The sequence below is a fragment of the Electrona antarctica genome (genome assembly GCF_951216825.1).
Source record: "Electrona antarctica genome assembly, chromosome: 11".
NCBI lineage: Eukaryota > Metazoa > Chordata > Actinopteri > Myctophiformes > Myctophidae > Electrona > Electrona antarctica.
Window position 1 is genome coordinate 5,233,936 of NC_136792.1, and position 13,063 is coordinate 5,246,998.

The window sequence follows — 13,063 nt, forward strand, 5'->3', positions numbered from 1 at the left end:
CCCCCCCCCCCCCCTTATGACTGGCCTGTTGGTCTGGCATTTCCACTGTGAGTAGTCCCCCCCCCCCCCCCCCCCTTATGACTGGCCTGTTGGTCTGGCATTTCCACTGTGAGTAGTCCCCCCCCCCCCCCCCTTATGACTGGCCTGTTGGTCTGGCATTTCCACTGTGAGTAGTCCCCCCCCCCCCCCCCCCCCCCTTATGACTGGCCTGTTGGTCTGGCATTTCCACTGTGAGTAGTCCCCCCCCCCCCCCCCCCCTTATGACTGGCCTGTTGGTCTGGCATTTCCACTGTGAGTAGTCCCCCCCCCCCCCCTTATGACTGGCCTGTTGGTCTGGCATTTCCACTGTGAGTAGTCCTCCCCCCCCCCCCCCCCCCCCCGCCTAGTGAAGTGTCAAAGTCTGATTTCTAACGACCTCTTCAGTCGCCACAGGAACAATTTTGCTTCAGAGAATAACAAATGATATGTAAAGATTTTCTTTGCTCTATTGCAGCTCTTCCTTCAGCTAAGAAATAACATAGATGGCCTTGTAGCCGTGGTTCTAAAAAAACTGGATCAGATACTATACTGCTAGTGTCTTACCCTACCAGATGGTATATTATGGTTCTGGGGATCCAGACCCAGTACCAGATGGTATATTATGGTTCTGGGGATCCAGACCCAGTACCAGATGGTATATTATGGTTCTGGGGATCCAGACAGTTGCTACATTAACGCCACCAAAACCATGTCTAAACCATGCTAACATGCAGCACTTTAAATACAATTACTTAATTAAACCACAAACTAATGCCTAAACCCATCCATCTCTGGCTGTTATTGCAATGCATCAAGGTTACTTTCCTGCAAAGCGATTCATTCTATCGGCTCTCCTGTTACTATTCTCCATGCTAAATAGTTTAATTCTTCACGTGGTATCTGAGACAGTTGAACTCCAGAACTCAGAAAACCGGCTTTCTAGTGTAAATCACCTGGGGGGACAGAGCCTTCTATGTTTCTGCCCCCAACCTCTGGAATGAACTCCCCAGTCATCTCAGAGTTGCCCCCTCCCTCATCTCCTTCAAAACCCACCTCTTCAAGATAGCCTTCCCCAGCTGAGGTCTGGTTAAGATGTCCCCCCCCCCCCCCTTGCTCAGCCTGTTTTTAACCTAGCACTGAGGAGTCTATGAATATTAAGCTATGTTACAGGAAAACCAGCCCAAAGTTGCTTATAATAAGCAGAACTGGCAACACTGCAAACCAGCGCTGCTTTCTGCCATTTGCATGGGCGAAAATAATCTTTCGTCGGCAGACTGGTTTTGTGCTGATCAGAAAATGCTAGTCTGTTGCAATCTGACAGTTTTAACTAGTCTGAACAAGTCTGTTTGGTCTGAAGTCACCTTAACATAACATACTGTATAATATATGCCTTTTGTAACCATTCTAGTCCGTAAAGACATACGTGTGAAGAAGATGTACAGCGGCTCCATGAGGATAACCAACCAGGTGTTTGTGAACGACTATGAGAAACCAGACAGCTCAGAGTTCAAAGCCCTGGCTCGCCAGGTGGTCACACAGGTAAGGCCGCTCCGTGTCCCGTGTCTCACAGATAGGGCATTAAGCAACTAGTCGACTAGTTTACTAGTCGACTAGTAAATCCACTAGTTGACCTTGTTGGTACTAGTTGACTAGTTGATAAGAAAAATAAATTAAAAAAAGTTTTATTTTATTTTATTTTTTAATTCCCCCCCCCCCCCCCCCGATTTTGTAGGCCTCAAGATCAGGTAGATTATAGTTATAGTCACCAATGTATTTATTTTTATTTTTATTTATTTACATAATGGGTAGTTAAACAACTAGTCGACTAGGCAACTAGTCAACTAGTAAAAATGACTAGAAGTGAATGCCCTACTCACAGATACAGCTTCAGATTCATGATGTTCCCTCACTTCCCTGTAACAAACTGTAACAAACTGTAACAAACGCTACAATGTATTTTCCTCTGTCTGTCTTCAGCTGAAGGCCATCTATTCCAAGACACCACAGCTGTCCAAATATTATGTTGGCTCCACCGTTCAAGCTTTCAGGTATGTGATTTAGTGATTTAATCCATTTTGGGCGGGAACCCCTTTTGGTGTGCTTTAGCTATTGAAAAATAGCAGATCTACAAGCTCATAGCGAGCCACCGAGTGGCGCGCTACGAGCTTGTAGATCTGCTATTTTTGAAAAGTCGTGAAAATGTGGCGCAAATCTTGAATATATATATTTCAGAGCGAACATTTTTAACTAAAATATTGGCTTCGGGGGGGTCCCTGGAACTACATATTGAGATGGGGGTCCGTGGCCCAATAGAGATAATTCTGGGGGTCCTTGACATGAATTTTTTTTTTTTTTATCGACCTCAGTCCAAAATGGGTTAAGGATGCACCAATTCAAGTAAAACTAGAAAAAGTGCCCTTCCGGGCACAGGTCTCCACCAGTGTGTGTGATGTTTGGCAAAATGTGTAGGAGTAATATATAAACGTGTGTGTGTGTGTGTGTGTGTGTGTGTGTGTGTGTGTGTGTGTGTGTGTGTGTGTGTGTGTGTGTGTGTGTGTGTGTGTGTGTGTGTGTGTGTGTGTGTGTGTGTGTGTGTGTGTGTGTGTGTGTGTGTGTGTGTGTGTGTGTGTGTGTGTGTGTGTGTGTGTGTGTGTGTGTGTGTGTGTGTGTGTGTGTGTGTGTGTGTGTGTGTGTGTGTGTGTGCGTGCGTGTGCGTGTGTGTGTGAGACGCGGCTTGGCCTGTTGTAGCGCCACCATGAGGCTGATTCGAAAACAAAACGGGCTACTCCTGAAAAGTTTAGAAGCCAATCGTAGCCAATGAGGGTGGATTATGAGAAATCAAAAAACCCGTCTTGATCACATGACTATGGAGAACATGTGTACTAATTTGCGTGAAATTTGGATAAAATCTGAAGGAGTAATATTAGAAAATGTGTTTTACATATGTCGGCCTCCTGGTGGCACTATAAAGAGCAGATGTGAAAAATTCCAGGCAAAGGTTTTTCCTTGGCCTCTAGGGAGTTGGCATACAAAGTTATCCACAGATCCATGCAGTTAGAGGTAAAAACACTTTTCGGCCAGTTATAGCGCCACCATGAGGCTGAGTTAAAAATGTTCATGTGGCATTTCTTCCTCGGCCTAGTGGGAATGTGCGTGCACAATTTCACGGAAATCACACGATGTGTTCATGATTTGCAGCATTTTGTTTGAAACTGAGCACTCCTGCGAACTTTGGAAGCCAATCTTAGCCAATCAGGATGGAGTCTGAGAAATCTGAAAGACCTGTTTCGTTGAATGGCTCTAGAGAGACTGTGTACCAATTCGTGTGATGTTTGGACAAAATCTGTAGGTGTACTGTCCAAAAACTTGTTTTGCACAAAGCGGCCTCCTGGTGGCGCTATAACAGGCCGTTCTGGAAAATGTGGGGCAGAGGTTCATCGTTGGCATCCAGGGAGTGTGTGTGCAAAGTTTGGCATCGACCGGGTTAACGGTGCCGGAGATTAGCTGGTAACAGACGGACGGAAGGACGGACACACACACACACACACACGGACGGAGTGCAAAACATACTCTCTCCCCATGCCTTCGGCCTGGTGGAGACAATGACCAGTCAGGGCTGATAGTTTAAAAAAAAACACCTGTGATGTATAATTCCCAGAAATATGTTTTGGGGAGGTGAAGATATTACTACAAGTCATACTCGTTTATTTATACCCAACTGTCGGTTATAGTTAATCAAATCAGAATATGTAATAGTTTTTTTTATAATGAAGTTTCGAAACTATATTACAGCACATGAAACCATCATGCAACAAAGTATAAGTGGGGATTAATATAGGCCTATTCATAGTCTGGATTATCGGTGGTGAGGTGACCACCGCTCCTGTGGTGAGGTGACCACCGCTCGGGTGGTGAGGTGACCACCGCTCCGGTGGTGAGGTGACCACCGCTCCGGTGGTGAGGTGACCACCGCTCCGGTGGTGAGGTGACCACCGCTCCGGTGGTGAGGTGACCACCGCTCCGGTGGTGAGGTGACCACCGCTCCGGTGGTGAGGTGACTACCGGAGCTGTAATAATGTGGCGTGGTGAGTAAAAACAGAGAAGGGCTGGGGAGGAGAGCGGTGGTTTGCTCTTCACCGTGGCTCTGTGACGTCATGTTGTAGTTGCGGTGGTCACCTCACCACCGATAAATCAGACTATGAATAACATACATAGTCTGGATTTTCGGTGGTGAGGTGACCACCGAACTACAACATGACGTCACAAGCCGCGGTGAAGAGCAAACCACCGCCCCAGCCCTTCTCTCTGTTTTTACTCACCACCGCTCAACGTTATTTCAGCTCCGGTGGTCACCTCACCACCGGAGCGGTGGTCACCTCACCACCGGAGCGGTGGTCACCTCACCACCGAAAATCCAGACTATGAATAGGCCTTAACTTTCCACCCTCCTTTTCCATCCCTCCCTAGTGAAGGCAGTGTGATCGCCTACTACCTGTCTGAGTTCAGTGTACCTAAAGGCCTTTTCCATCCCTCCCTAGTGAAGGCAGTGTGACCTTAACTTTCCATCCTCCTTTTCCATCCCTCCCTAGTGAAGGCAGTGTGATCGCCTACTACCTGTCTGACTCCTTTTCCATCCCTCCCTAGTGAAGGCAGTGTGATCACCTACTACCTGTCTGAGTTCTGTCCTTTTCCATCCCTCCCTAGTGAAGGCAGTGTGATCGCCTACTACCTGTCTGAGTTCTGTCCTTTTCCATCCCTCCCTAGTGAAGGCAGTGTGATCGCCTACTACCTGTCTGAGTTCTGTCCTTTTCCATCCCTCCCTAGTGAAGGCAGTGTGATCGCCTACTACCTGTCTGAGTTCAGTGTTTTCCCTCCCTCCCTAGTGAAGACAGTGTGATCGCCTACTACCTGTCTGACTCCTTTTCCATCCCTCCCTAGTGAAGGCAGTGTGATCGCCTACTACCTGTCTGAGTTCAGCGTACCTAAAGGTCAAGAAGCAGCGGTGGACAACGCCATGTCCAACATGGACAAGCTGGTGGAAAAAGAACAGCGCTCTAGCAAGAGGCCTAACAGCGCTCTGCAACTGGAAGACGTGAGCGCCTCAAGTAAGACTCAAGACTCCGTAAAGCTGCCAATGTTTATCCGTATTCACTCTCATAACCACTTGGTATCGGTAGCAAAATGTTAGGCATGGACATTTTATTTGTATAGCGCATTTCAGCAACGAGGCAATTCAACGTGCTTTACACAACTCAATTCAACGTGCTTTACACAGAACTCAATTCAACGTGCTTTACACAGAACTCAATTCAACGTGCTTTACACAGAACTCAATTCAACGTGCTTTACACAGAACTCAATTCAACGTGCTTTACACAGAACTCAATTCAACGTGCTTTACACAGAACTCAATTCAACGTGCTTTACACAGAACTCAATTCAATTCAACGTGCTTTACACAGAAATCAATTCAACGTGCTTTACACAGAACTCAATTCAACGTGCTTTACACAGAACTCAATTCAACGTGCTTTACCCAGAACTCAATTCAACATGCTTTACACAGAACTCAATTCAACGTGCTTTACACAGAACTCAATTCAACGTGCTTTACACAGAACTCAACTCAATTCAACGTGCTTTACACAGAACTCAATTCAACGTGCTTTACACAGAACTCAATTCAACGTGCTTTACACAGAACTCAATTCAACGTGCTTTACACAGAACTCAATTCAACGTGCTTTACACAGAACTCAATTCAACGTGCTTTACACAGAACTCAATTCAACGTGCTTTACACAGAACTCAACTCAATTCAACGTGCTTTACACAGAACTCAATTCAACGTGCTTTACACAGAACTCAATTCAACGTGCTTTACACAGAACTCAATTCAACGTGCTTTACACAGAACTCAATTCAACGTGCTTTACACAGAACTCAATTCAACGTGCTTTACACAACTCAATTCAACGTGCTTTACACAACTCAATTCAACGTGCTTTACACAGAACTCAATTCAACGTGCTTTACACAGAACTCAATTCAACGTGCTTTACACAGAACTCAATTCAACGTGCTTTAAACAGAACTCAATTCAATTCAACGTGCTTTAAACAGAACTCAATTCAATTCAACGTGCTTTACACAGAACTCAATTCAACGTGCTTTACACAGAACTCAATTCAACGTGCTTTACACAGAACTCAATTCAATTCAACGTGCTTTACACAGAACTCAATTCAACGTGCTTTACACAGAACTCAATTCAACGTGCTTTACACAGAACTCAATTCAACGTGCTTTACACAGAACTCAATTCAACGTGCTTTACCCAGAACTCAATTCAACGTGCTTTACACAGAACTCAATTCAACGTGCTTTACACAGAACTCAATTCAACGTGCTTTACACAGAACTCAATTCAACGTGCTTTACACAGAACTCAATTCAACGTGCTTTACACAGAACTCAATTCAACGTGCTTTACACAGAACTCAATTCAACGTGCTTTACACAGAACTCAATTCAATTAAACGTGCTTTAAACAAAACTCAATTCAATTCAACGTGCTTTAAACAGAACTCAATTCAATTCAACGTGCTTTAAACAGAACTCAATTCAATTCAACGTGCTTTAAACAGAACTCAATTCAATTCAACGTGCTTTACACAGAACTCAATTCAACGTGCTTTACCCAGAACTCAATTCAACGTGCTTTACACAGAACTCAATTCAACGTGCTTTACACAGAACTCAATTCAACGTGCTTTACACAGAACTCAATTTAACGTGCTTTACACAGAACTCAATTCAACGTGCTTTACACAGAACTCAAGCAAAGGAAACAATAGTGATGCAAATAGTCTGCATCCTGCATTCTGAAGCCCAAACCACATCAAAGGCCTTAAAAACTTAATGAGTTGCATTGGTGTGGTTTACCTTTAAAAAAAAAAACAACCTTTGGTGTGGTTTGGGGCTTAAAACTCACTAAATTGAGACAGGACGCAGTCATGTCACGCTCCGGGGGTCCTGGGATGCAATACGGTACTCGGTACTGTACTCTTAACGTTGTTGATGTAGGACTCATAACATGTCCCTGGATGCATCCCATGCATCCTAATGCTATTAGGATGCATAAAACAAAACTAAAATAACAGATGCAATTAGAAATACAGAAAATAATGAAAAAAGTAAGTAACTCAATCAAAGGCAGCAGAAAACAGAACGTTCTTTGGTTGTGTTTTGAGTGGCCGCAGAAAGCAGACCTTGATATAAATATAGACCATGATATGATTCGCACAAGATCAGAAATGTGTTTTTGGCTCTATACAGTAATACTAGATCAATATTGATGTAATGGTTTCTGGGGTTGTTTTTGTTTTGCAGAAATGGACTCCAGATTGGTCACATCAACGTTTACTAGTGAGTTATCTGCTTTTTACATATCACATCCTTCTCTTTCTTTACTCTCTCTCTCTCTCTCTCTCTCTCTCTCTCTCTCTCTCTCTCTCTCTCTCTCTCTCTCTCTCTCTCTCTCTCTCTCTCTCTCTCTCTCTCTCTCTCTCTCTCTCTCTCTCTCTCTCTCTCTATGTAGAAAGGTATTTCTACATACATTTACAGACTGTGTGCATTTGTGTTTATAGTACAGATTCAGAACAACAAAGGTGGCATTTACACGCAAGAATGCTTCAAGCAGAAGTTATGCGTTCAGGTGTTTACAGACCCAACATTAGCCCAGTGAGGGGTTAACGCATGCCGCTGCAGCCAGGCTGACATCGGTGTGGTGTAGTGACCCAACATTAGCCCAGTGAGGGGTTAACGCATGCCGCTGCAGCCAGGCTGACATCGGTGTGGTGTAGTGACCCAACATTAGCCCAGTGAGGGGTTAACGCATGCCGCTGCAGCCAGGCTGACATCGGTGTGGTGTAGTGACCCAACATTAGCCCAGTGAGGGGAAACGCATGCCGCTGCAGCCAGGCTGACATCGGTGTGGTGTAGTGACCCAACATTAGCCCAGTGAGGGGAAACGCATGCCGTTGCAACCAGGCTGACATTGGTGTGGTGTTAGTGTAGAGTCTGTAGACAGTGGGAAAGTTAAGATTGTGGGGGTGGGCAGTAACGGGTGGATTACTGAGTAATGGCCATATACCAAGAAGGCCACAGTCCTCCTTGCAGCTAACCTGACTCCGCCAGATGGGGCAGCAGAGAGTACACTGGGTTCCCCCCTCCTGCTCCCATCTGGGAACTCTCAGGCAGACTTGATGCTCCGGCCACCAAACGGCCTGGCCAATCAGTGGCAGCTAGAGGCGGGATCAAGGCATACACAGCTCCCTTGATCCCGCCTCTAGCTCGAGCATCAAGTCTGCCTGAGAGTTCCCAGATGGGAGCAGGAGGGGGGAACCCAGTGTACTCTCTGCTGCCCCATCTGGCGGAGTCAGGTTACCTTGCAGCTGCCCCTGGTTCAAATCCGACCAGAGGAATGTTACTACCCGTCACCCCCCCTCTCTTTCCCACCTTCAGTTGTCCCTCTTATCTCCCCTGTATGTGTCTGAATAAAACACCTTCAGTTGTCCCTCTTATCTCCCCTGTATGTGTCTGAATAAAACACCTTCAGTTGTCCCTCTTATCTCCCCTGTATGTGTCTGAATAAAACAAGACGGGTCTCATAGCGTCCCTGTACATATTCCCTCTGATATCATATTGTCCAAATATGGAGGGGCGGCGGGATGGTGGAATGCGAGATGATAAATTCACAAAAATATTCATAGAAACGGAACAAATATAAACAGTAGGCTATCTGAAAAATATTCAGGGGCTTACTTCCGTGGCCTGCTGGTAATTGTTTTGCTGTGGACACGCACAGATAGATTCTCTTCTAGACCTCTCATCTTCTAGGAACTACGCTGTAAACATGAATTCAGTATATTCAATTCAATCTTTATTTCAGACTCAGCGTCCATATCATATCATACTATAATTAAGCCAATGTCTGTCTGAATGAACATACTATAATTAAGCCAATGTCTGTCTGTCTGAATGAATGAATGAATGTGTGTCAGAAACACCGCCGTATCTCCTCACTGCCTGCACCAATCACTCCCACTTTTCACACAGGCATTGACCATAATAATATGGAGGTCTTAACAAAGCCCTTTTTCCAATTTAACAAATTATAAATTAATAATTAATTTATTAGTGAATTAAAAAACGCACCCAGGGCGCAGTACCCCCAGCGGCCACAAGGGGTAAGGGCTAGTACAAAGAAACACAATAAAACAAAACAAATGAAAAACATTATATATGCGCTCACAACCTGTAGAGGCAGTTTCACCGTGTATAGATGGTATGCAAAGCTCAAAGTTTGCAGGAAGAAAGGTGGCAAGGAATCTGAGATTGAGGCAGGGTGAGACACAGGCCAGCAGGCACTGGCATGTTCTCAATCCTGTAGGCAAATGAATGACTGACGTGGCTCCTGGGACAGTGGAGGTCTTAACCCATTTTCACCTGAGATCAGATTCTAAAAATGTCTTCTACATCCTGACAGTTTTCTGAAAAAGCTATGTTTCTATGTCAGTCGTTCTTCGATTTTTCAAAAATAGCAGACCTACAAGCTCGTAGCGCGCCACTCGAGCTTGTAGGTCTGCTATTTTTCAATAGCTAAAGCATAACATAATGCTAACACCAAAAGGTGTCACACTGTGTATTTCAGTTCATAGACTACAGGAAGATTGATATTTATTTTAATACAATCCATATTCACAGAGAAAATTCCCCTTTCTGTCTCTTTTCTGTGTTTTCACAAAATACTGATCAAGCTCATTATACTGTAGCTTGTCCTACCCAGATGAGTGATCCTCAACCATCTTACTATCAAGGCCTTCACGTTTAAGTATGCGTTAGGCCACAAACCCCCATTTGATACAATTTGTATCTCTCGGACCCCAATCTACACTATAAAATCCTTAGTGTTAATTTAACTATGAGCGCACATGGAACCAATGGGCTCTATGCACACAGGAGAGCCTTTTTCGCAGAGCATTCGCCATAGGTGGCCGTGGTTTTTAACCTAACCCTAGGTGGCCGTGGTTTTTAACCTAACCCTAGGTGGCCGTGGTTTTTAACCTAACCCTAGGTGGCCGTGGTTTTTAACCTAACCCTAGGTGGCCGTGGTTTTTAACCTAACCCTAGGTGGCCGTGGTTTTTAACCTAACCCTAGGTGGCCGTGGTTTTTAACCTAACCCTAGGTGACCGTGGTTTTTAACCTAACCCTAGGTGGCCGTGGTTTTTAACCTAACCCTAGGTGGCCGTGGTTTTTAACCCAACCCTAGGTGGCCGTGGTTTTTAACCTAACCCTAGGTGGCCGTGGTTTTTAACCTAACCCTAGGTGGCCGTGGTTTTTAACCTAACCCTAGGTGGCCGTGGTTTTTAACCTAACCCTAGGTGGCCGTGGTTTTTAACCTAACCCTAGGTGGCCGTGGTTTTTAACCTAACCCTAGGTGGCTGTGGTTTTTAACCTAACCCTAGGTGGCCGTGGTTTTTAACCTAACCCTAGGTGGCCGTGGTTTTTAACCTAACCCTAGGTGGCCGTGGTTTTTAACCTAACCCTAGGTGGCCGTGGTTTTTAACCTAACCCTAGGTGGCCGTGGTTTTTAACCTAACCCTAGGTGGCCGTGGTTTTTAACCTAACCCTAGGTGGCCGTGGTTTTTAACCTAACCCTAGGTGGCCGTGGTTTTTAACCTAACCCTAGGTGGCCGTGGTTTTTAACCTAACCCTAGGTGGCCGTGGTTTTTAACCTAACCCTAGGTGGCCGTGGTTTTTAACCTAACCCTAGGTGGCCGTGGTTTTTAACCTAACCCTAGGTGGCCGTGGCTTTTAACCTAACCCTAGGTGGCCGTGGTTTTTAACCTAACCCTAGGTGGCCGTGGTTTTTAACCTAACCCTAGGTGGCCGTGGTTTTTAACCTAACCCTAGGTGGCCGTGGTTTTTAACCTAACCCTAGGTGGCCGTGGTTTTTAACCTAACCCTAGGTGGCCGTGGTTTTTAACCTAACCCTAGGTGGCCGTGGTTTTTAACCTGACCCTAGGTGGCCGTGGTTTTTAACCTAACCCTAGGTGGCCGTGGTTTTTAACCTAACCCTAGGTGGCCGTGGTTTTTAACCTAACCCTAGGTGGCCGTGGTTTTTAACCTAACCCTAGGTGGCCGTGGTTTTTATCCTAACCCTAGGTGGCCGTGGTTTTTATCCTAACCCTAGGTGGCCGTGGTTTTTAACCTAACCCTAGGTGGCTGTGGTTTTTAACCTAACCCTAGGTGGCCGTGGTTTTTAACCTAACCCTAGGTGGCCGTGGTTTTTAACCTAACCCTAGGTGGCCGTGGTTTTTAACCTAACCCTAGGTGGCCGTGGTTTTTAACCTAACCCTAGGTGGCCGTGGTTTTTAACCTAACCCTAGGTGGCCGTGGTTTTTAACCTAACCCTAGGTGGCCGTGGTTTTTAACCTAACCCTAGGTGGCCGTGGTTTTTAACCTAACCCTAGGTGGCCGTGGCTTTTAACCTAACCCTAGGTGGCCGTGGTTTTTAACCTAACCCTAGGTGGCCGTGGTTTTTAACCTAACCCTAGGTGGCCGTGGTTTTTAACCTAACCCTAGGTGGCCGTGGTTTTTAACCTAACCCTAGGTGGCCGTGGTTTTTAACCTAACCCTAGGTGGCCGTGGTTTTTAACCTAACCCTAGGTGGCCGTGGTTTTTAACCTGACCCTAGGTGGCCGTGGTTTTTAACCTAACCCTAGGTGGCCGTGGTTTTTAACCTAACCCTAGGTGGCCGTGGTTTTTAACCTAACCCTAGGTGGCCGTGGTTTTTAACCTAACCCTAGGTGGCCGTGGTTTTTATCCTAACCCTAGGTGGCCGTGGTTTTTATCCTAACCCTAGGTGGCCGTGGTTTTTAACCTAACCCTAGGTGGCTGTGGTTTTTAACCTAACCCTAGGTGGCCGTGGTTTTTAACCTAACCCTAGGTGGCCGTGGTTTTTAACCTAACCCTAGGTGGCCGTGGTTTTTAACCTAACCCTAGGTGGCCGTGGTTTTTAACCTAACCCTAGGTGGCCGTGGTTTTTAACCTAACCCTATGACTATGCAGAAAATACTACCGCAAAGTAGGTTAGAAATGGTTGCCAAACTCTGATATATTTCTGAGTGGAGCCCCTGATTGTATATTTAAGTTCTTCGAGTTTGAGATGTGACATAACATCCTCCACCCTGCGTTTGTGAGATGGCGGCGCTGCCTTTTTCCAACTAAATAGTATCAGGCGTCTGTTATTTGACCGGAATGGAACGGGACCTTAATTGGCATCATCGGTAATACCTCTGAAGGACGTAGGGAAGGGACCATGTTATTTCCAAAATGGTGTGTGTGCAAACTGTGCATACATGGAGCCCATTGGACCACACTCTGAGTTAACTGTGCATACATGGAGCCCATTGGACCACACTCTGAGAGTTAACTGTGCATACATGGAGCCCATTGGACCACACTCTGAGTTAACTGTGCATACATGGAGCCCATTGGACCACACTCTGAGTTAACTGTGCATACATGGAGCCCATTGGACCACACTCTCAGAGTTAACTGTGCATACATGGAGCCCATTGGACCACACTCTCAGAGTTAACTGTGCATACATGGAGCCCATTGGACCACACTCTCAGAGTTAACTGTGCATACATGGAGCCCATTGGACCACACTCAGAGGTAACTGTGCATACATGGAGCCCATTGGACCACACTCAGAGTTAACTGTGCATACATGGAGCCCATTGGACCACACTCAGAGGTAACTGTGCATACACGGAGCCCATTGGACCACACTCTGAGTTAACTGTGCATACATGGAGCCCATTGGACCACACTCTCAGAGTTAACTGTGCATACATGGAGCCCATTGGACCACACTCTGAGTTAACTGTGCATACATGGAGCCCATTGGACCACACTCTGAGTTAACTGTGCATACATGGAGCCCATTGGACCACACTCTGAGTTAACTGT

General features: G+C 45.8%; 1 protein-coding gene across 1 annotated transcript in view; it reads left to right on the forward strand.

Moving 5' to 3' along the window:
* st14a (ST14 transmembrane serine protease matriptase a) overlaps positions 1–13,063 on the forward strand; it is a 37,209-nt gene that overhangs the window by 9,513 nt on the left and 14,633 nt on the right. Inside the window, exons 3-6 of the mRNA XM_079513487.1 lie at positions 1,427–1,557; positions 1,996–2,066; positions 4,957–5,123; positions 7,411–7,446. Of these exons, the coding sequence (XP_079369613.1) occupies positions 1,427–1,557; positions 1,996–2,066; positions 4,957–5,123; positions 7,411–7,446 (405 nt within the window). The remainder of the gene's footprint in view (positions 1–1,426; positions 1,558–1,995; positions 2,067–4,956; positions 5,124–7,410; positions 7,447–13,063) is intronic.